We start from the raw sequence: 24,039 nt of genomic DNA, 5'->3' as shown, positions 1-24,039 counted from the left end.
CGGGGATGAAAACGTTATTTACAAGGGGTGCCCTGAGCCAAAAAGGTTTGAGAAGAACCACTGGCATAGGCTCTGCTGTATCATCGGTAGCCTGCTAATCACCATACATCATATGGAGAAGACACAGCTAGCTCTAGCTTCACACGCTGATACATTGTCAATTACCCCCAAACAGACATCGATACGGCCCAGAGATATTTCAGAAAAGTAGTAATTAATTGTAAGTTGTAACTTTTTATTGAGGTTTTCAAATATGTGTGGACACAGAATGAAATGTTTTATGGTCATGATTCACCAGGAGCCTGGATGGCTTTGGTTCCAGGCTTAAAATAAATTAATATTACTATTTTCGGAAATCCCTATGGGCTGAAATGAATGGGCTTTCTATCGGTGGAACCAGAACCGGTAAACAAAATGGCTGCCACTGCTATGCAGAAAAACAAGTAACGCACATCCTCCGTTCTTTGGTGCTGAGCTTTAACTGTAAGAACAGTGATAATGAGACAAAGATAGGGCTTGCAACTCACTTTTGTGCTCCAGGTTTGATTGATTGATTGATTGAAATTGTTATTAGGCAAAAGAATGTAAAACAACACAGTTACATTTATAATACTTTTGTCTAAAAGGCCCGACCAAAAAAGTCCTTGCGGACTTGTTTCCGTTGGGGTCCTTGAATTAATTTCATAGACATGGTTTCATAGACCAGATAGACATGGTTTCATAGACCAGATAGACATGGTTTCATAGACCAGATTTCATAGACATGGTTTCAGGTTAACCTGGAGCACAAAAGTGAGTTGCGAACCCTATCTTTGTCTCATTGCCACTGCTATGCCCCATTGTCATTCTACAAGCAGACAAAGCCACGCCAAGATGACATGACGCTCTGTCAGCTTGTCATGGAATGGTTAATGTGACATGGACATGAATACAGATACGTTGTTTTTTATATTCCTTCTTTTTTCCTTCCCTTGCCCCTTCCCCCCCTCCCTCCCTTCTTCCCTTTCTTTCTCTTTCTGGAAACACTCAAAAACGATGGAGCTTTGCACAAAAACACATTTCGCCCACCGTTTTACACCTGTAATCCTGTGATGATCATGTTTCTACACGTTGACTTACTTGATGGGAGCGGTGGGGTTGCCCTGTCTGATTCTCCTCTGCTCCAGAGTCATGTAGTCCCATTTAAACACCAAGTTCCAGTCAAAACCTAAAGACACACAGCTTTATATTACAATACTTGTGGAGGACATGGGTTTAGGACGTTATAAATGACACTTTGACATTTTTTTACCTTTTCTTTTTTTTAACCCTACCCTTAAAACCTGAGTTATCCTACTATAAACTGAAGAAACCTCAGTCAGTCTGTCAGTCAGTCAGTCAGTCAGTCAGTCAGTCAGTCAGTCAGTCAGTCAGTCAGTCAAATCCTAATGTTTCTCTCTCAAAGGGTTGAGCAATTGATCTGAACCTGCACACAGGCTTTGACCATTGACCAAAAAATGTTATTATTAAAATTCAAAAATAGCTGATCTACAAGCTCAAAACCTTTTCATATACATTTATTTTAGTGTGTGTGTGTGTGTGTGTGTGTGTGTGTGTGTGTGTGTGTGTGTGTGTGTGTGTGTGTGTGTGTGTGTGCGTGCGTGCACGTACCTCCTTTTAGATCAGCGGACGCTCCGACATACTGAAAGTTGTCCATGTTAATAACGTCAATGATGGGAGATACAACCCTGCTCTTATCCTGAGAGAGAGAGAGAGAGAGAGAGAGAGAGAGAGAGAGAGAGAGAGAGAGAGAGAGAGAGAGAGAGAGAGAGAGAGAGAGAGAGAGAATGAGGACATAAACAAATAATGGAATCCAATTTTCTTGCTCAAAATGGAATATGATATGTGATTTGCTTTGCTAAATGGTTGACAAGTCAATTATACCGTGACTGGTGGTCAATAGGCTAAACATACCAGACCACTGGAATGGTACTTAAATATAAATGTCTACAAAACTGTTACGTTTCAGGATTCAAATTCAAAAGCATCAAAAGTAGCAGATCTACAAGCTCAAAACGTGGCGCGAAGCAACGATATCACTGCTAGCCAGGCTGAAACCTTGCATGTCCATATGTCCAAAAACGTTACTTTTCAGGAAATGGAAACCAGCGTTCCAATGGATCCCATGCAGTTATTATTTAGTCACAAACTAGATTAATGTTATTTTATTGTTTCGATATTTATAAAAATCCACAGACACACTTTAACCACTTTCTTTCAAAATGGAAAAAAGCTCACAACACATTGCATCTCGTGCGTGATCTTGTAGATCGGCTATTTTCCGCTTCTTTTGCACTACAGCGCTATACAACGAATATGGAGATACAACGTTCCTGGGATCCAAACTAGTGAAAATAGCAGATCTACAAGCTCACAACGCGTCACGATGCAACGCGTTGTGAGCTTGTAGATCTGCTATTTTCACTACGTCTTAAAAGTTTTCTTAATATTCTTTTGGAAAAGGTTTTGAATTGGTTTTCAATCTAGGAAAAATTCCAGGTCACATTATTATTGAAATAATGAGTACTAGCAAGCATGTTATATATATATATCCTATATTATAGGATGTCACACCCTACAAACATGATAATTATCTGTTAATTATGGAAAAAGACCAAGTGACTCACCATTCAATCGTCACATTTTTCTGTCACACATTCACGTGTCACACTTTGTGTGCAATAGCCTTCTGTGTGTGTGTGCGCGTGCACGTGCGTGTGCGTGTGTGTGTGCGCGTACCTCTGCGACTCTCTCCAGTAGAGGTTCGAGCCAGTGTTCGTTACATTCACAGTGGGAGTCCAGGAAGGTAAGCACCGATGCGGTCGCGGCGTCCGCCCCCCGTACCCGAGACCGCATCAGACCTGAACACAACAAAACATTTCAACACTTTAAACACCCACCCACTTTTAAACACACATTAATATTAATATACAAGTCAAATCTGATCCTCAGACTAGCACTAGAGCTCTTCACGGGTCCCCCGGTTCCGAATCCATGTTTTACCACAATCACTTGTCCATAAATGAATAGGTCGGGTCTTGGAACAAACAGACCAATCAGATCTCTGTCCAACTTTTAAAAAAGAATGTGGGGTCCACATGGGTCTCGGAACAAAACACACAGATCCATTAGGGCTCGTTTTGGACCCGTGAAGAGCTCTAACTGAAAACCCATCTGACTCAGGATGGTTATGATACAAAACACCTGTCAGAGCCTCACTAAATGCAGCATCAGCCAATGAGGACAGTCAGTTATACGAAACAAGCGCTCCCCCCATAACCCCACACCAACCGTGGGTCCAGTCAATGAGGACATGCACAGGCTTGGTTTATGTCACAGTGCATTCTCTATGGATACTAGTTGGATTACCCAAGTTCAGCAGGATCAACCTCATGCATAATTCATAGGATGTTTTGGGGGAGAAACATATTTGACATGTACATTTATTTATTTAAACAACACCATCGGACATGTGGACAGGGACTTTAAGTTATTATTATTATTATTATCATCATTATTATACCATCATCTCTGTGTGTATCTGTAACAAAAAGCTACAAAAGTTCAGATCAAATTTGGATGAAACGTCTCTGGTTGACAGTCGACCAAGACCTGAATTCTCAAATATTTAGCGAATCTGCAGAGTATTTAATTTGTATTAATATCTGCAGAGTATTTAATTTGTATTAATGTCCGCCAATGTCTCATTAAATTAATGGGGCTGGGTGGAGGTGACACTTTCTGAACACAAGAGGGCGACAATAGATAAATATATGTAATGTTATCCTCCACACTGTGGAGACTGACAAAGAATTTGACTAATAGATCTAATGATGCCTGGAGTCTGTTTGCCATGGTAACAGATGGCTTAAGGCAGTAGTTAAGGCAGCACTTTTTCAAGTCACGAAGTTACTCGCTGTGACAGCAGTACCAGAGGTCCTGGTAGGAGATAAAACCAGCAGTACTAGAGGTCCTGGTAGGAGATAAAACCAGCAGTACTAGAGGTCCTGGTAGGAGATAAAACCAGCAGTACTAGAGGTCCTGGTAGGAGATAACACCAACAGTACAAGAGGTCCTGGTAGGAGATAAAACCAGCAGGTCTCCAGGACTCTTCTTCTTACCTTCTCTACGATCATTTCTCAGCACTCGAACCTTCTCCATCTTCCCCAGCAACGCCCCGTCCTCCGCTACAACACACAACACATTCATACAATGATCACACTCACCTATGCATGGAATAAAGCTAAATAAGCTCCAATCTTAAAATAATGACCAAAAATAGCCTGTCTACAAGCGCATTGAGAGCTTGTAGAGCGGCTATTTTCGCTGCGCAACACGTATGTACCTATGTGCTTGTGGGTGTGTGTGTGTGCTTGTGGGTGTGTGTGTGCTTGTGGGTGTGTGTGTGCTTGTGGGTGTGTGTGTGCTTGTGTGTGGGTGCGTGCATGTGTAGGCGTCAGGTGTTTTACTCACCATTGTCGCTGTAGTCGTCCACTAAGATGATCTCTTTGACCAGGTGGATGGGGCTTTTCTTCAGAACACTAGAGAGAGATGTTAACGTCAATGTTAAAGTCTCCCCTCCAGACACCTTTTAAACCATTTAGAACCGGGAAAGACTTTTTTCATTTCTACAAGCTCACAACGCCTCGCGCTGCGAGCCGTTGTGAGCTTGTAGATCTGCTATTTTCAGCTAATGGTTCCCCTCAGAATAGGGACGCTAGGGTTCAAGTGATTAATATAAGAAAAACCTTCCTAACACACAGAGATTTGGCGGCCCCGCTTTTCTAACTGAGGACCCCCTAGGGGTTCCGGACCCTCTGAGGACGGTGATGAAGGACAGAGACAGACACTCACCTGACGACGGTTCGTAGCAGAGCAGAGCGTGCTTCGTTGTGGAAGGTGATGACAACACTGGAGGCTGGAAGCTCCCCCTGCCACTGTTTATGTCTGCAACTACACACACACACACACAGGTTTGTAGTAGTACACTTGTGAGGACATCAATACTTTAAGACAGTGATGGCATTTTTATTATCTCTAAACATATTTTGTTCAACCATAAAACAAGCATTTTTCTTGTGAGGACCAGGAAAACGGCCCTCAAAACGTCCATGTCTCATATTATACTTTATTAAATACTTGTGGGGACATTATGGCCCTCACAAGTACACACAAGTACACAGACACACAAGTACACAGACACACACGTACACACACACACACACACACACACACACACACACACACACACACACACACACACACACACACACACACACACACTTGTATTAGCATACATCCATGTTAAGACAGGGATTTTATGAATGGCATCTAAATGGCATCTTTTGGGGACATTTTGAACCATAAGACTAACGCCGAAAAATAGCCGATCTACAAGCTCACAACACGTCGCAGCACGACGTGTTGTGAGCTTGTAGATCAGCTATTTTTCGGTGCGCGACACCAGCACGTAACCTACTATAAATCAGGAATAACTTCTAAACTTAACCTCTAAATGTGTAATCCTAACACCTGTCTGAAAGTTTTTATAATTGTAAACGTACAGTATCTCTCTAAACATCTTTTTTTCAACCATAAAACTAACATTTTTCTTGTGAGGAACCAGGAAAACGGCCGTCACAACGTCCATCTGTCATATTCTATTATACTTGTGTATTTTTTTTGTCGTTGGATATAAGATTGTGTCCACAATTCCACATGCTGTATTGATGTTGGTACCAATAGGAGAGATAGCAGGCAAACGCTGATCAAAATAACAATATAATAAACAATATAAACGATATAAGGGTCCATTTGGTTACCAACTCTCCATCATGTAGCTGGGGACCACCTGGAACCCCCTCAAGGACCACTGGTGGTGGTCCCCGGACCACTGGTTGAGAACCACTGATGATACAGTACACCTGTGGTTCTCAAACTTTCTCATGTCAAGGACCCCCAAATTGACACTTATTAGCCCGCGGACCCCCATTTGAAAAGATATGCCTCAGGGACCCCCATAAGAGAAGATTTTTACGTCTCTAGCAGTGATTTTCAACCATTTTCATTTCAAGGACCGCCAGTTTGACATGCATTAGGGCTACGGACCCCCATTTTAATGACATTTCTATCTCTGGGACCCCAATTTATTTCCTAAAATCAGTGATAATTTAACTCTGAGAGTGTACAAATGGAACCAAATGGAGACCCATAAGGGTCCATTTGGTTCCTTATTATCCATCATTTAGCTGGGGACCCCCTGGAACTCCCTCAAGGACCCCTGGGGGTCCCCGGACCCCACTTTGAGAACCAAGGCAGCACACGTACACACACACACACACACACACACACACACACACACACACACACACACACACACACACACACACACACACACACACACACACACACACACACACACACACACACACACACACACACACACACACACACACACACACACACACACACACACGTAAAAGACAGAAGAAGCACAGCTGGATTTAGAGAGTGTAAGTGCTACTTCTCCATGTGGTAAAGTGCCCACATATACTTGATGCAGCCAGTTGACCTATTTCCTGAGCCAAACGTTGCGTTTGCACATGGGCACAGTGGCAGAATGTGGATGAGGCAATATGCAGCGTTTTGTGTGTGGGGGGAAAAATACCCACTGTGAGAGAGCAGCTACGTCCAATCTAACATCACATTAGGATTTAACAAGCGGCCCGCCCACTCTGTCCAGTTCTGCTTACATCTAAACCACAACAGCATGGGAGAGGTTAGCAGGGACTAGCACACCAGTGTCACTTACAGTGGTGGAAAAGGTACTCGTTTTTTTTTTTTACTTAAGTAAAAGTATCAGTACTGCAATGTAGAAATACTCTGTTAACAGAAAAAGTCCGGAATTAGAAATTTACTTGAGTAAAAGTACAAAAGTATTGGTATCAAAATGCAGAAAGCAGAAAGTACTCGTTATGCAGAATGTCCCATTTCAGATGTTTTGAAACGTATAAAATCTTTCGAAAATAGCAGATCTACAAGCTCACAATGCGTCGCATTGTGAGCTTGTAGATCTGCTATTTTCAAATGGCCAAAATGTATATAGGGCTGAAAAGATTTTAGGGGCGGCAGTGGCTCAACCTGATGAGCAGGTTGGTGCCTTGCATGGTTTCCTCCTCCATCGGTGTATGAATGTGTGTGTGAATGTAATGCACAATCTAGCGCTTTGGATAAAAGTGCCATTTTAAAAATAAAAAAGTGTTAAATGTATGTTTCGTAATAATCTAGATCTACAAAGTTACTAGTAACTAAAGTTTTCAAATAATTGCAGTGGAGTAAAAGTACAATATTTGTAGGGTTGTCCGATATTGGCTTTTTTACCGATAACCGATATACCGATATTGTCCAACTCTTAATTACCGATACCGATATCAACCGATACCGATATATGCGGGGATTATTGTGATTAGGGTAAGCTCAAATTTCATATCACACACACCATATACAGTAAGAACTCCTGTAACTTATTTATAAAGCAAAAAAAAAAAAAAAATTTCAAAAACCGATACCGATATTTTCCCGATATCAATTTTTATGCTAATATCGGCCGATAATATCGGGAGGCCGATAAAATCGGACATCCCTAAATATTTGTCTCTGAGATGTAGCGGAGTCGAAGCAAAAGTACTGAAAATTGAAAACACTCCAGTAAAGTAAAATTGTACTTAAATACAGTACTTGAGTAAATGTACTTAGTTACTTTACACCACTGGTTGCTTGCCAAAAATAGTCGAGCTACAAGCTCACAAAGCATCGCGGTGCTTGTAGATCGTCTGTTTTCGGCGCAGAGGGGAGACACACCATCATACGGCAAAGTATAAATCAGGCTTTGAAATTAAAAGGCAGTATTGATGACTTTTCCACTGCTCTGGAAAGAGGAATAGTTGACAACGCTCCACACGTCCCAGACTCGTCTCCCTCCTGGCTCTCCCACACAGTGGAACAAACTCTCCTCTGCAGTCAGAACTGCAGACTCACCAAACAGACGAGGCTACTTCAGACTCACCAAACAGACGAGGCTACTTCAGACTCACCAAACAGACGAGGCTACTTCAGATCACTACAGACTGTCTGGCGGTCCAATGAAGTCTGGAGATCAGTTGGTTAGAAGATGTGAAAAACTAAAAAGGTGCCGACACCGACAGACAGACGGCTACTATGGTGCGACTTTGGGCGATTCAAAAATAGCAGATATACAAGCTCATAGCGCGGCACCGAGTGCCGCGCTATGAGCTTGTAGATCTGCTATTTTTTTTTTTATCGTGAAAATGTGTGCAAATCTTTAAATATATATATATTTTTAAGTGAACATTTTTTTAACTCAAATATTTGCTTCTGGGGGTCCCTGGAACAAGATATTTTGATGGGGGTCCGCAGCCAAATACATATCATTTTGGGGGTCCTTGACATGAAAAAGATTGAGCACCACTGACCACGTTTTTCAGAATACTGTTGAGATTTAGGAGACATGTAGAATCGGCTTCAGGTCTCAATGGGTTAAATCATTTGAGAAATGATAAAGATAACAACTGCGCTGCACAGTGCTTAGGCCATGGGCACAAGGTTATCTGTATTTATTACACGGCTTGGTTGAATGCTCGATTCTGATTGGTGAGTCATCGCTCATTATTTCTTGATAATGAGCGATGCGCTCTATAACGGACCGCTGTCTAATCAGAGACTCAGAACACCTGCTCATGTCAACCTGCGCTGCTTGGTTTTATGCTTTATCCAACATGACAGCCATGTAAACAAACACACTGTCATTTACAACTAAACGTTGCTCTCAACAATGTTTTTGAAAACGTTTGAAGTGAGAAATAGATGATGCAATAACCGAAAGGTGATTCTATTTGATCCACTACACTTCCTTGTTTATCGTTGCGCAACGACACAAGAATACAAAAACAATCGCCCCAAAGCACAGTCACCCAGGGGCAAATCCGGCGGTATAGAATGGGGGCGAGTGTGTTTTGGGGCGAGTCTTCCCGTTACCTTATGGAATACTGTCATTTGTTTTCCGAGGCGAACTTGTCCGCCCAGCCCAATACTTATGGAATACTTTCATTGCCGTAAGCAAGGAAATACTTTGTTTTGTTGTTACTTTTGGGTCAATTTATTAATGTATTTATTAAGTTGCCGTGTAATAAGCGGGATAATGTATGGGGAGGTAGTCATTATTGAAATTTAAAGCCCTCGGCTCCGCCTCGGTGCATAATCACCCTGTCGGGCTTTAAATTTCAATAATGACTACCTCCCCATACATTATCCCTTGCTTAGACTATTTTGGTGTAGGCTATATCTTATATCTATAGATTTTGTATTTAGGCCAAAAGTTCATTAAAACAATAAACACTGCGTGCCCACAGCAAGCTGCAGCGCAATGCGCACACGGCCATATCCTTATACATCCAATATATATATTAGATATTACATATCCTTTTGCTTCAACTATAGGATTCAAATATAATAAATAGCTAGAATGATTAGGGAAAAAGTTAATCCTGTCATTTCTGTTGGAGCAGCCTACTGCATGGTACTCACCGCACGAGCCTTGCGTGTCCACGAAGTAGGCTAATCCAACGTTTCATCATCATAATCATCATCATCATCATTTTCAATTAATATAATGGTCAATCTATCCTCCCTGTATATGCATTGTCCCATGAAATAGCTGGAGAATTAGCACTCGGGTTTGCAATGATAAAACAAAACTCAAAACCTATAGAAAACCACCGGTTGCTTTCAGTGATTTTACAGACCTTTTTCACCTTAAAGCAGCAGTAAGTGCTTATGATATTAATAATGAAAAACCTCGGCATATACGCTCAGTTTTGCTTCAGAGAAAATCTGACAGCTGATGAGCCACACATGTGCGTGTGTTTGCACGCTCCCACACTTTTACTGTTGCATTTTAACACATTCAATCCACGGAACACATCTGTCATTTCAGATTTATTTGGCTATTTTTGAAAAGTCGCTTATAATAAGCGGACATGGCAACACTGCATGTCGTTGGTGAGCTACTCCAAAGCTGGCTGTAGCACTGTAGCAGAGGAGCTTCGTGACTCGTTGTAAGCTTGTAGATCAGGTATTTCTGCTTTCTGCTGTGTGAAAATCTTTCAACATGTAAACGATTATGCAAGAATAATTGCCCTACCTATCGCCTTGACGACCATGCAGTCTTATGCAAAAAAAAAAGAAAAAGTCAAATGTAATTTAGGCTCTACGCTGTCTCTCTGCATTTGATGTGTGTTTACTAGGGCTGGGACTTTAACTGATTCATTTCGATTAATTCATTACAGAAACATAACGAAATTTAAAAAAAGTATTGCATTTTAATTGTGGTTAGTTTTTGCACCATTGAACCGTGGATGAGTTTCAGGCGTACCGTTCATATACCAGTGCAGCAACCAACAGACAAACCCCAGTGGAAAATTTAGATTAAAAAAACTCTCTGACGGAAGAGTGGCCCTGAGTTTCTGAATATATTCCTAAAATTGATACACTTTATGGTAAAACGTGCACTGATCTGTTAAGTACCACTTTGATAAAAACAACAACTATATTTTGTTGCTTAAACTTATTGATTGATGCACTTATATACCAAAATCTGTTTTAACTGAAAAGAAATTGCTTCTCAGGTCAAATATTAATAATATGTGATTAAACATGCAATTAAAGGTAGGGTAAGTGATTTTCTTTGGTTAAAATAAGTGCTAAATAGCTCTATATTAGTACTCATTGCTATAGAGTGTTTGTTCAGTAAAAGGAGTCTCCATGTCTCTCCAGCTCTTTATATAACAGAAAATGCATTTTCGTTTCAGTTTCATTTCCAATTTTATCCAATCAGGATAGAGAACTCAGACAGGATACAGATTAAACAAGTGAAATTGGAAGTGATGACACTAAGAAACGAGCAGACAAAATGGGAACTGGAACACTATACAAATTAAGCTTAAAAATGGGTACTCTCTTCTGATTGGCTGAAATATTGTCACCTACCAAAACATGTATTTTCTATTTATTAAAGAGCTGGAGAGACAGGGAGACATCTGTTACTGAACAAACACTCTATAGCAATGATTACTATCACAATATAGTGCTTTAACCTTTTAACAAAATACTTTTTGTTTTAACCAAAAAATATCACTTACCCTACCTTTAATTTCAATTAATTCATTACAAAGCCTCTAATTAATTAGATCATTTTTTTTAATCGAGTGCCAGCCCTAGCTTTTACCTCGCTTACTGTAAGTCTCTCTGCATAAAGAGAGTCTGATAAATGCCTACATTGTAAATTCAGTGTGAAACAGCAGGAGGTAGGAGCAATAAAACACATCTTGGATGTGTTCTGTTGGGGGGAGGGGCCGTTATGTTACTTTTTCACCGTAGTAATGCAACTTCCACATCGTACCTAGCTTATCGTCCCTACAAGCTAACACTTCTAGCAACGTGGGTTCAGAATATATGAATACAACAAGTGACATTCACTACTGTACACACACACACACACACACACACACACACACACACACACACACACTAGGGCATTCACGAATAGTGATTTTTAGTATTCGAATTATTCGACCTATAAGTATTCGAATATTCGATTAATCGATTTGATTATAAAAAATAAAATAATTAAAAAATAAAAAATTAAAAAAATAAAAAGTTTTTTTTTTTTTTTTTTTTTTTCAATGACATTGATGACTGGACTCAAGGAATGCGAGTTGACGTCACACCAGAGCTCACAGCTGCGTGTCTGCTGCAGAAAAGCCACTAAAAAAAAAAAATCTAAAAAAAAAAAAAAAAAAAAACTTTTTTTAATTTTTTTTTTTTTTATCGAATAATCGAATAGTGGTTTGATAGTCGAATAGTCGGTTTGATAGTCGAATATTCGAATATTCGATTATTCTGTTAATGCCCTAACACACACACACACACACACACACACACACACACACACACACACACAAATGCTCTACTGCAGCTGTGATTGACAGACTGCAGGGACAAATCCCATGAGATTAGAACACTGCAGCTACAGACGTGTCTGTGTGTGTGTGTGTGTGTGTGTGTGTGTGTGTGTGTGTGTGTGTGTGTGTGTGTGTGTGTGTGTGTGTGTGTGTGTGTGTGTGTGTGTGTGTGTAAAGACACAAATCCTCTGTTGACATAAATTTGAGGAACATGGCTCAGAGGAGAGGAGAGGTCTTCAACAAGGGGTCCAGGACCCCTAGGGGGTCCTCAGAGTTACTACAGGGGGTCCACCAAATCTTTGTGTGATATGATTTATTTTTACTGTAACCACTTGAACCCTACCATCCCTTCTCTGAGGAAAACTTTAGCCAAAAATAGCAGATCTACAAGCTCACAACGCCTCGCGCTGCGAGGCGTTGTGAGCTTGTAGATCTGCTATTTTTGGCAAAGAGGCTATAGGTGTAGAGGGAAAAAATAGCAGACCCTGTAAACAAAAAGAATTGAATCTGAAACACAATCATATACAATAGTGGGGGTCCCTGCTTCATCTCTCTCTCAGCTAGGGGGTCCTTGGCCTGAAAACGTTCCGCCCTAGCCTGTACAGTGACTGCGTGTGACCATAAAGTTATTAGAATTACACATGTGAACTAATTAGGTAATTAGTTAAGTGTGTTCCTACTGTAAGTGTCATGGTGGGTTAGTGTGTAGAATGTTATGTTGGGATGAGTTGAGTTTTTATAGCGTTTTCACAGTCAAATAGTTCCGGCACAAGAAGCTCCACTTTGGAGTATAGCTCGCCAATGACATGCAGTGTTGCCATGTCCGCTTATTATAAGCGACTTTGGGCTTGTTTTTCGGTAAAGTTGCTTGTAAATATTGGTATTACCGGGTTGCTTTTTTTAGGGCTCGTTTCTTAAGTGTAGCTGCTTATTTGGGCTTGCTTCCACTTTAAAAAAAACATGTAAACCAGTGATTTTCATGTCATGGACCCCCAAATTAATATGTATTTGTCCCTAACCCTCATCTGAAAATGTTTTGCTTTATCTCAAGATCTTTTGAAAATAGCAGATGCATATACAGTAGGTTTGACGTGCTCGTGGCCTATAGTCGCTTCTTTTGGGCTCATTTTCCTAGACCAGGTTGCTTATTTCTCTCGAAAAGAAACTGGCAACTCACTGATGACATGCTCACAAGTCATTTTTTTGCTAATCCAATTGGAGTCTCTAGTCTTTCATCTGATGCATGGCATCCGGTCTGCTAGAACACACACAAACTTAAGTGCTGATCGGTCCAGCGGTTTCCAAGATTAGCTCCAGACACACACACACACACACACACACACACACTCACACACACACACACACACACACACACACACACACACACACACACACAGACAGACAGAGGCTGCAAGAGGCTAACCTCTTGCAGAAAACTATTGAGGGAGATCGCTGTACAATGCAAAAAGAATAGTTTGAATGCTTTTAAACTGCTAATTCAAACAAAAGGGCAAAGAAACAATTAGCTCAAAATCTATACATTCTAATCAGCAACGAGTTTCGAGTACAAGAGCTCTTCCACAGGCAGCCATGGCGTAAAAAAATAGACATTTAACCCATTTAGACCGGGAAAGAATCTGTGTCATTTTTTGATTTCTTTGGCTATTCAAAAATAGCAGATCTACAAGCTCATAGTATTTTTGCGAGTATTTTTTTACATAATCGTGATTTTTTTTTACTCAAATCTTTGCTTCATGGGGGTCCCTGGAACTGCATATTTTGAGATGGGGGTCCGCGGCCAAATACATATCATTTTGGGGGTCCTTGACATGAAAAATGTTTGAGAACCACTGATATACTATAGCAACATCATTTTTTTCAAAAAACTGTTAGGATTTAGAAGACATTTGTAGAATCCCCCAGAAGCAAAGATTTGAGTTAAAGTTGTTTGCTTTAAAAAACATATTATTCAAAGATTTGCCTGCCATGCTACTGTATCACCACTACAGCTGTCACCATTAGGGAAAGTAGTCGATCTACAAGCTCAAAACTCTTCATATTGTGATGCGTTTTGAGGTTGTAGATCTGCTATTTACACTATGTTTGGAAAAAAAAAATCAACATGGATCTGATTATGACCATTATGCAACATAACTGAGATTATCTCAAATAATAGCGATTAGGCCATTATGTAATAATTGTGACAGGCCTAGCTGTCACCATAACACTGGGTTCTTTTTGTTTTGGCCATCATCGTCAACCTATTGACACATTTTTACTTCGTTCCAACAAAGTGCTTGTTTTGATGTTAAAATGTATTTCTTTCAGAATACAGAGACAGGAAATCAACAGTGTATAGAGACAGAGAGAGACAGAGAGAGACAGAGAGAGAGAGAGAGAGAGAGACAGAGAGAGACAGAGAGAGACAGAGAGAGAGAGAGAGAGAGAGAGAGAGAGAGAGGAGAGACATGTTAGAGCAGTGGTTCCCAAACGTTTTAGCTCAAGACCCAAAAGAGAAATCAGATGTTTGCCCCGGGACACAAGCTAGTGAAAATAGCAGATCTACAAGCTTGTTGCGAGCTTGCAGATCTGCTATTTTCATCACTTCGTAAACATTTGGTTTTCTAATTTAGGGAATTTCTGTGAACATTTTTTAGGTTCTTTAGAAAATCTTTTAAAATAATAATTAATGACAAACTGTAGGAAACCAAAAATAAAGGGGTATTCACTCACGACCCACGAAAATGGATCCGCGGCCCACGAATGGGTCCCGACCCACTGTTTGGGAAAACGGTGTGCTGGACAAGACGGGGAGGTCAATTCAAACCCAGGTCCTGGCGCTGACCAGCAGCAGATGGTCTGTACACTGTGTTTCAGGGGGTTTTAAAAGGGGGTCCGTGACCCCTAGGGGGTCCTCAGAGTTACTGCAAAATTCGGTGTGATAGGATTTTTATTTTATTTGCATTAACCACTTAAAGGAGAAATCCGGTCATTTTAAGTGTTATGTTTGATGTGTGTCAAATCACTTACCAACGTATAAATGAAAATCGCGTTACTCCACAGAGCCCCCTATCGACCCCCACCGTTGTCATTATAGGAGGATATAGGATAGCCCAAATTCGCCTATTTTAACCAATGCAAAGTCTGTTTTTTTGCTTCTAGTACTCATTGTTGAGTCCCATGATAATGTAACAGGCGCTAAAACTCCCGACAAGCTAACGGCTAATAACAGAACGAGCTAATGCTGGTTGCTGGTTTCTCTCCCGACCTGGCAACCTGGGGCTGCCATGCAGAGAGATAAGCAGCCCCAGCGTTAGCTCGTTTGTTATTAGCCGTTAGCTTGTCGGGAGTTTTAGCGCCTGTTACATTATCATGGGACTCAACAATGAGTACTAGAAGCAAAAAAACAGACTTTGCATTGGTTAAAATAGGCGAATTTGGGCTATCCTATATCCTCCTATAATGACAACGGTGGGGGTCGATAGGGGGCTCTGTGGAGTAACGCGATTTTCATTTATACGTTGGTAAGTGATTTGACACACATCAAACATAACACTTAAAATGACCGGATTTCTCCTTTAATACCTAGAATCCCTATTCTGCGGGGAACGTTAGCTGAAAATAGCAGATCTACAAGCGCACAACGCCGCACAGCGTTGTGCGCTTGTAGATCTGCTATTCTCGGCGAAGAGGTTTGGTGTAGAGTGGGAAAAAGAGCAGACTAAGTACACTAACAGAAAATGTTTCAGTTTCAGGTACTTATGTATCGTCTCTGTCGGGTGGGAACCTGATAGTACAAAAAAACGGTTCATTTTCAGGATTCAAATTCAATAAAATAGCAAAAATAGCAGATCTACAAGCTTGAAGGTTAGACGCGTCGCCAATGCTTTTGTGTGACGCTGTAGGAGGATCAAAGAAACTCTTGAAAAAAGTTTGAATATGGAGATAAAAGTTTTCTGCCCGACAACAACGATATGTGATTTGGGGCATTTGTCTTACAGTGGAGCAGTGTTGATTTCATCGACTAAAACAATGACGAGAAATGTTCGTCGAGTACCTTTTTTTCACTGACGAAAACTAGATAAAAACAAAATAAAAACTAAGCTATGATGACTAAAACTAAGACTAAATATATTGAAAATTTCGTCGACAAATAAAAACTAGACTAAAATGTTTATTAAAAATGTCTTTTAAAAAAAATACATAAAATGACTAAAAAAGTCATTTTATGCTTGGTTGCGCTCGGGTGTGAAAATAGCAGATCTGAAAATAGCAGATCTACAAGCTCACAACAGTTGTGTATATCTGCTATTTTCAGCATGCAACCAAGTGTAAAATCAGCCATTACGACGCCATCAAGGCACCGCTAAAATACATTTTAGTCGACTAAATCAACTGTAGATTTAGTCGACTAGACTAAAACTAAAACATTTCAGATGACTAAAATATGCCCAAAACTAAATGGAATTTTATTCAAAAGACTATGACTAAAACTAAATCAAAATTTGCTGTCAGAATCAACACTTGCAGTGGAGTTATGTAAAGCTTCCTGTCTGGACATGGGGGGGCGTGTTGACATTGACGTATGGCCCCCAGTAGCCAACGCTGGCGTCTATATATTTATGTCTGTGGTCTGTGTGGAGGGGTGCACTGCATCTGGCTGAGCCTTATCAGGGCCGCTCTAAATGAATGGCTTTAATGTGCGTGCTGACAGCACTTCCTGGTTGCATCTGATAGGCCCACAAAGGAGGAATTTCCCAGGAGGCCCTTTCCATTGTATAATGCCAATCAATCCCAATTACACACTCTCACACTCGCTCACACACACACACACACACACACACACACACACACACACACACACACACACACAGTCCTGGAGGGCAAGACAGATCGTTGCAAGACGAAACCGATTACCATGCAAAACACATACAGATATATCACACACACACACACACACACACACACACACACACACACACACACACACACACACACACCAAGGGTTTATGCCCGACAGCAACGATTTACATATCATGATTGGTGTCATGAGCTCCAGTTTCACTATGACTCAGACATGACCATATATAGAGTTCACTATGACTCAGACATGACCATATATAGAGTTCACTATGACTCAGACATGACCATATATAGAGTTATATGACTCAGACATGACCATATATAGAGTTCACTATGACTCAGACATGACCATATATAGAGTTCACTATGACTCAGACATGACCATATATAGAGTTATATGACTCAGACATGACCATATATAGAGCTCACCATGACTCAGACATGACCATATATAGAGTTCACTATGACTCAGACATGACCATATATAGAGTTATATGACTCAGACATGACCATATATAGAGCTCACCATGACTCAGACATGAGCATATATGGAGTTCACTATGACTCAGACATGACCATATATAGAGTTACATGACTCAGACATGACCATATATAGTTATATGACTCAGACATGACCATATATAGAGTTATATGACTCAGACATAACCATATATAGAGTTATATGACTCAGACATGACCATATATAGAGTTCACTACGACTCAGACATGACCATATATAGAGTTCACTATGACATCAGACATGCCCATATAAGGAGTTCCCACTACGTACTGGTCGTGGCGGGTGTCGGGCACGGCTCGGTCCATGTGCAGCTTGTCACTCTCCACCTGGTTGAACTTGTTCCTGGAGTAGGGGTCCTGGCCCGGTCGGACCACCGTGGCTCCAATATACAGGTCCTGGTCAAAGTCCTGCCACCGCACCTTACCTATAAACACACACACACACACACACACACACACACACACACACACACACACACACACACACACACACACACACACACACACACACACACACACACACACACACACACACACACACACACACACGATTGGTTCAGTGCTCTGAATTATTCATGTTATTACCCTTCATACAGATCCTTCTAAAACAGAGGTGATGCAGCTTTGATGATGCAGAGGGCCACTATATTTCCACACTCACTCCAGAGGGCCACATTGCATATTGTTGTTGTTGTCGGGCAGAAACCAGAATATCCATATTTTAACTTTTTAGCCGCTTGCTGAAAGCTGGCGGCTCTACAAACAGCCTCAGACCTAGTCCGACACCTGAGTGACACCTAAGTGTCATTGGCTGTCCTGGCTGTCCTTCACTCCTTTAAGCCAATGGCGACACGAATGGGGAGACGGCCCGCCCCCCGCAGTAACCCGCTCCGCTGCGCTCCCCTCATTCACAGACAGTGCAACTTTTACTGCAGCCTCAGGCAGGAGGGTTAGCCTAAATGCTAGCGTGCTTCATTAGACCTAGTTTGGCTATTAAGTTATTATTTGGCCAGGTTCACACTGACTTCAATCTTAGCTATTGTTGGGAAGACCCGTGTGGTGTCAAAAAATGTTGTCACCACTTATATAAAAAACATTAGTGCGTTTAACGACGCAGATTCTGTCATGCTAATGTTGCCAGGTTTGGCGAGAGAAAAAAGCAATCCGAAAAACAAGTAATCAGGTCTATGAAAACAATCACACACACACACACACACACACACACACACACACACACACACACACACACACACACACACACACACACACACACACACACACACACACACACACACACACACACACACACACACACACACACACACACACACACACACACACACACACACACAATACAGAATGCAGCTGCTAATAATATGACTGTTGTTAGGATATTGTGCAGTAGGCAATATAGGCACACATACATACATATCTTTTCACATCTTGCACCCATGTTTTGTTTATTTTCATTTATTGTTTTGGCACTGTTTCTGCACGTCACAACGGCAGCCGGCCACTGGAGGTAAGGCTATATAAGTGAACGTCATCACGCCGGGACAGGAGGAGGAAGTGTTTGAAGAGCGTGGCGGCTCGGTTGTTTGGAGTTGCGGTTTGGGAGTTAGTAAAGTTCGGTACACACTACAGTACATACGGAGGCCACCTCTCAACTACGGATTTAGAAGATAAGCGACGGATGGATAGCGCTGTCCTACTGTGCCTTGTAGTTTCTAAAGGAAGTGAGAAGAGTGGAGCTTCGCGTACGATGAGAAGTTACTGACGGTCCCACCGTAGTGATATCCAGTGTCGGTGTGGTACAGAGACTAATACATACATAAATAGCACAAAAACCCTACGGGAGAAAAAAAAGAAGAAAAAGGAAAAATACCATAAAAAGAACGTGGGTTATTATCCCCGCACCTGAACAGTGAAAGATCCAGCATCTCGCTCCGGCTGTGAGGGCCAACGCCAGGGCTGGCCGTAGCCAGTAGGTGAGTGGAGCTGGGGGGTTGTTGACGTGGGAACAGTGCCATATTGTTTTAGTTTGCCATATATATACACGCTCACACGCGCGCACACACACCTTTTAGGTCAGGGTATAGCTCCTATCTATGGTGTTTAGCGAGCCGGTAGGAATAGCCCGTGACACTGTCAAGTCATATTTATTTCTTGTTTCTTTCAAAAGGAGATATATTTTTTCAAAAAAGTAAAAAAAAAAAATTCAAAACGTTTTTTTTTTTTTTCATTTTTTCAACGGAAGATTGGGGAAAAAAATGCCTGCCGCAAGCGGCTATATTATGACTTCGTCATTTCTTGTTTGTAAATAAATGCCGTACTTCGCCATTCTATGCCACACAAAAGTAGCAAAAATAGCCGATCTACAAGCTCAAAACGCGTCGCACCGCGACGCGTTTTGAGCTCGTAGATCTGCTATTTATGCTATTTTTCAATTGGAATCCTGAAAAGTAACATTTTTATTTAATTTCAAATGCATTTAGTTATACTTATGTTAACTTTATGAACTTAAATACAAATACATTGGACATAAAAAAGACCATAGCATATTTATACTAGTCATTAAGCTGCTAATGTAGACTGAAGTAATCAAAGCGGGTCATGTTAGGAATTGTAACAGCTGAAATCAATAATATATCACGATTCTGATATTAATCTGGGGCCGCATGTGACCCCGGGCCGCCAGTTGCCCATTTATGTTCTAAAACAATTAGAATATTGTGTAAAAGTTCATTTTCTTCTGTAATATAATTAAAAAGGTGAAAGGTTCACATATTTCTCAGAATATTACAATATTACATGAGACCGCTCAAAAAAATGATATATAAAAAAGAAATGTCGACCATCTGAAAAGTATGTATAGAACACAAAGATATACACAACTTATGTCACAACTAATTTAACCACAATTTACAAGACAAACAATAATGACACGGAGCTTCCTTTTGTATATGCAAAGAAGGATGTGTGCGTGTGTGTGTGTGTGTGTGTGTGTGTGTGTGTGTGTGTGTGTGTGTGTGTGTGTGTGTGTGTGTGTGTGTGTGTGTGTGTGAGAAACAAAGACGAAAGAGTGTGGTTGTATACACGTCTAGTCTACAAAATGTGAATGTGTACATGTCTGTGTATATGTACGTGTGTGTGTGTGTGTGTGTATATGTACGTGTGTGTGTGTGTGTGTGTGTGTGTGTGTGTGTGTGTGTGTATATGTACGTGTGTGTGTGTGTGTGTGTGTATATGTACGTGTGTGTGTGTGTGTGTGTGTGTGTGTGTGTGTGTGTGTGTGTGTGTGTGTGTGTGTGTGTGTGTGTGTGTGTGTGTGTGTGTGTGTGTGTGTATGTATGTCTGTGTGTGTGTGTCGCGCGTGCGCGTGTGTGTACTTTGCATGCCAATCAGCTAAAGCTTGCAATGATCTGTCTCTGCCCCCAGGATAGTGTGTGTGTGTGTGTGTGTGTGTGTGTGTGTGTGTGTGTGTGTGTGTGTGTGTGTGTGTGTGTGACACAATACAGTGTGTGTGTGTGTGTGTGTTTAATATCCTTGATGATGTGCAGGATTAGTAGAAGCTGGTAATTTCTCAGCCTCACACACGCTATGGGTCTCATTCACACAGTGTGGCCTGAGGCTGCAGAGCCACAGGATGTGTGAGCATCAGCACACAGATGCTCCTTCTTTCTCTGCTCCATATGAACACATGCAGCTGTTCTCAATAGCAGATCTACAAGCTCATAGCGCGGCACCGAGTGCCACGCAATGAGCTTGCAGATCTGCTATTTTCTTTGATTTTTTGGGGGGGAAAAGTCTGTAAATCTTTAGTTTGAATATATATATATACTTTTTTAAAGCGAAAATGTTTAACTCAAATCTTTGCTTCTGGGGATTTTACATGTCTTCTAAATTGTTTTTTTCCCCTTATTTCTTTTTTTTTTTTTTTACTTATGTTGCTATGCTATATTATCAATAGTTTTCAAACTTTTTTCATGTCAAGGACCCCCAAAATAATATGCATTTGTCCACGGACCCCCTCCCATCTAAACATATTTTGTTCCAGGGACCCCCAGAAGCAAAGATTTGAGTTAAAAATGTATATAAAGGATTTGCACAAACTTTCACGATTTTTCTAAAAAAAATTGCAGATCTACAAGCTCATAGTGCGTCACTTGGTGCCGCACAATGAGCTTGTATATCTGCTATTTTTATGTAGCCAAAGAAATCTTAAAATGACACAGATGCGGTCCCGGTCTTAAAGGGTTAATAAATGCAGCTGTTCTCAATGGCCGTGCACGGACAGTCCGCTTGCGAAAGAGAAGCATTTCTTTTCCACGACTCTGGGCGAAAACAAAACGCATTATTCTCATAGTGACCACCAGACGTCCCAGTTTGGCTGGGATGGGCGAGAACTAGAGATGCGCGGATCGCGGTTTTAGCCGCGGTTGCCTCAGTTAACCGCAGTTTGGGTGGATTTGGGTCAATCAAATATAATAATGAATTAATATTGGATAAACTGTCGGTGAAAACGGAAACGGAAATGCACCAGTTTCCTGTTTGGCCAGGAACTAGCCCGCTATAAACAAAAAGGAATCTCACGCTGTGCTCTGTGTGGAGTTTGCATGTTCTCCCTGTGTCTCCTAGGGTAGGTACCCTCACAAAAACATACAGTAATCCTGGTCACTATACTGCCTCCCCCTGGTCAGCCGGGGCGCCTGATGGAGGGGAAAGGAACTGGTTGGAATAACGTGTTCCTTCCACGCGCTACGTCCAACCAGGGAAACTCCCCCCTGTCAGGAGATAAGAAGCGGCCTGCTTGCTCCTCATGCATTGAAGGAGGAGCTTGGGTTCTCCCGGCTGGCAGAGGGAGAGTAGTGCCCAGGGTTACATAGGCAATTGGCACTGGGTGAAAAAATATGGGTTACAAAATCGTGGGATAAATTTTTTTTTGAAAAAAAAGGAAAAAAAAAGGAATCTCACGATTTGAAGATGGAAAAACAACAGCAAAATAAAACAGCCTACGGTAACTAAAGCTCCACTGGCTAAGAGAAACGATCCGCAGATAGTATAAAACAATTAAAAGACCGCTTTTTGAAATGCTTCTGCCTTCCGGTGAAAAATGGAATTCTGGGTAATGCAGGACTCAGCAATGGACCTGCAATGACGGTAGTGATTAGATGACGGTAGGCTGCTAAAAATCTGCCTCGTATTGCTGTAAAGCGATCATTTTGAACTCAAATCTTTGCTTCTGGGGGTCCCTGGCACAAAATATGATCAGATCGGGGTGTCCGCGGTCAAATACAGTACCTGTCAATTTGGGGGTCCTTGACATGACAATGTTTGAGAGACAGTGATCCTACTGGTCCATTGATCTTCACGTTTAAACAAGTTGAAATGTGCTGCCACTTCAGTTCTTTATTATCATTTCTCTGTCCATCTTGTCCTCCACCACGTCATCCCTCTTTCATCCCACACTCCCCCTTTCTCTCTCACAGATCTTTCCTTTCATCTCCTCTCCTGCTCTCGCCGTCTGTTCCTCCCTTTCTCTGTCAAATCCTTTTTTTTTTTTTTAAAGATTTTTTTTTGGGGGCTTTTATTGCTTTATTTTGGAGAGGGACAGAGAAAGTAGTCTGACAGGAAATGGGGAGAGAGATGGGGGAAGACACGCAGCAAAGGCCGTCGGGAACGGGACGCGAACCCGCGGCACGCTGTCTGTTAAGGGATTTCAACCAAGGGTGCCTAGACCGCAACGCCACGGCCTAGGCCTTCTCTGTCAAATCCAGTCAGTGGTATTTATATCATAGCACATTTCATATGACAGGCTGCTATTTGTATGAAAGCACCATTAACCCTTTGAGACCTGGAACGCATCTGTGTCACTTTTTCATTTGAGCTAAAAAGCATTATTTTACACTTTGGCCATTCAAAAATATTTATTTTATATATATTATTATTATATAATATATATATATATAATATTATATTTTTGAGAAATTGGAAAAATGTGTGCAAATCTTTGAATATATATACTTTTTCAAGCGAACATTTGTAACTCAAATCTTTGCTTCTGGGGGGTCCCTGGAAGAGCAAATTTTGAGAAGGGGGTCCGCAGCCAAATACATATCATTTTGGGGGTCCTTGACATGAAAAATGTTTGAGAACCACTGATATTATAGCAACATAGGTTATTTTCAAAAGAACTGTTAGGATTTAGAAGACATTTGTAGAATCCGCAGAAGCAAAGATTTGCACAAATGTTCACGATTTTTCGAGCTCGTAGATCTGCTATTTTTGAATAGCCAAAGAAATCTAAAAAGGACACGCAGCTGCGTTCCCGGTCTTAAAGGGTTAAACACTGTGTGTGTGTGTGTGTGTGTGTGTGTGTGTGTGTGTGTGTGTGTGTGTGTGTGCACAGCACAACATGGCTTTTAGTTTAGACTGTGTAGTCTCTCTTGGTGTAAACCCATCCTTCGTTTGGGTTACTTTCAAACAGCGTGTTTTCCCCCGTCAACGTTTGTGGTCTCAGGCTGTTGAGACGTGAAGATCTGGTTCAGGATGGACCCAAACAAGAACGCTAAATCAAACA

At 41.3% G+C, this 24,039-nt stretch overlaps 1 protein-coding gene across 1 annotated transcript in view; it reads right to left on the bottom strand.

The window, feature by feature from the left end:
* The window catches only part of galnt2 (UDP-N-acetyl-alpha-D-galactosamine:polypeptide N-acetylgalactosaminyltransferase 2), a 78,073-nt gene that overhangs the window by 10,055 nt on the left and 43,979 nt on the right, over positions 1 to 24,039 (bottom strand). Inside the window, exons 3-9 of the mRNA XM_084061749.1 lie at positions 17,731 to 17,884; positions 4,894 to 4,992; positions 4,513 to 4,580; positions 4,161 to 4,226; positions 2,779 to 2,900; positions 1,651 to 1,738; positions 1,120 to 1,207 (exon numbers count right to left, since the gene is read on the bottom strand). Coding sequence (XP_083917875.1) covers positions 1,120 to 1,207; positions 1,651 to 1,738; positions 2,779 to 2,900; positions 4,161 to 4,226; positions 4,513 to 4,580; positions 4,894 to 4,992; positions 17,731 to 17,884 — 685 coding nt within the window. The remainder of the gene's footprint in view (positions 1 to 1,119; positions 1,208 to 1,650; positions 1,739 to 2,778; positions 2,901 to 4,160; positions 4,227 to 4,512; positions 4,581 to 4,893; positions 4,993 to 17,730; positions 17,885 to 24,039) is intronic.

This window comes from Gymnoscopelus microlampas (assembly GCF_963454915.1).
Source record: "Gymnoscopelus microlampas genome assembly, chromosome: 1".
NCBI classification, from domain to species: domain Eukaryota; kingdom Metazoa; phylum Chordata; class Actinopteri; order Myctophiformes; family Myctophidae; genus Gymnoscopelus; species Gymnoscopelus microlampas.
Note: the sequence above shows the minus strand (reverse complement) of the source record. Positions and strands in the feature narration are given on the sequence as shown.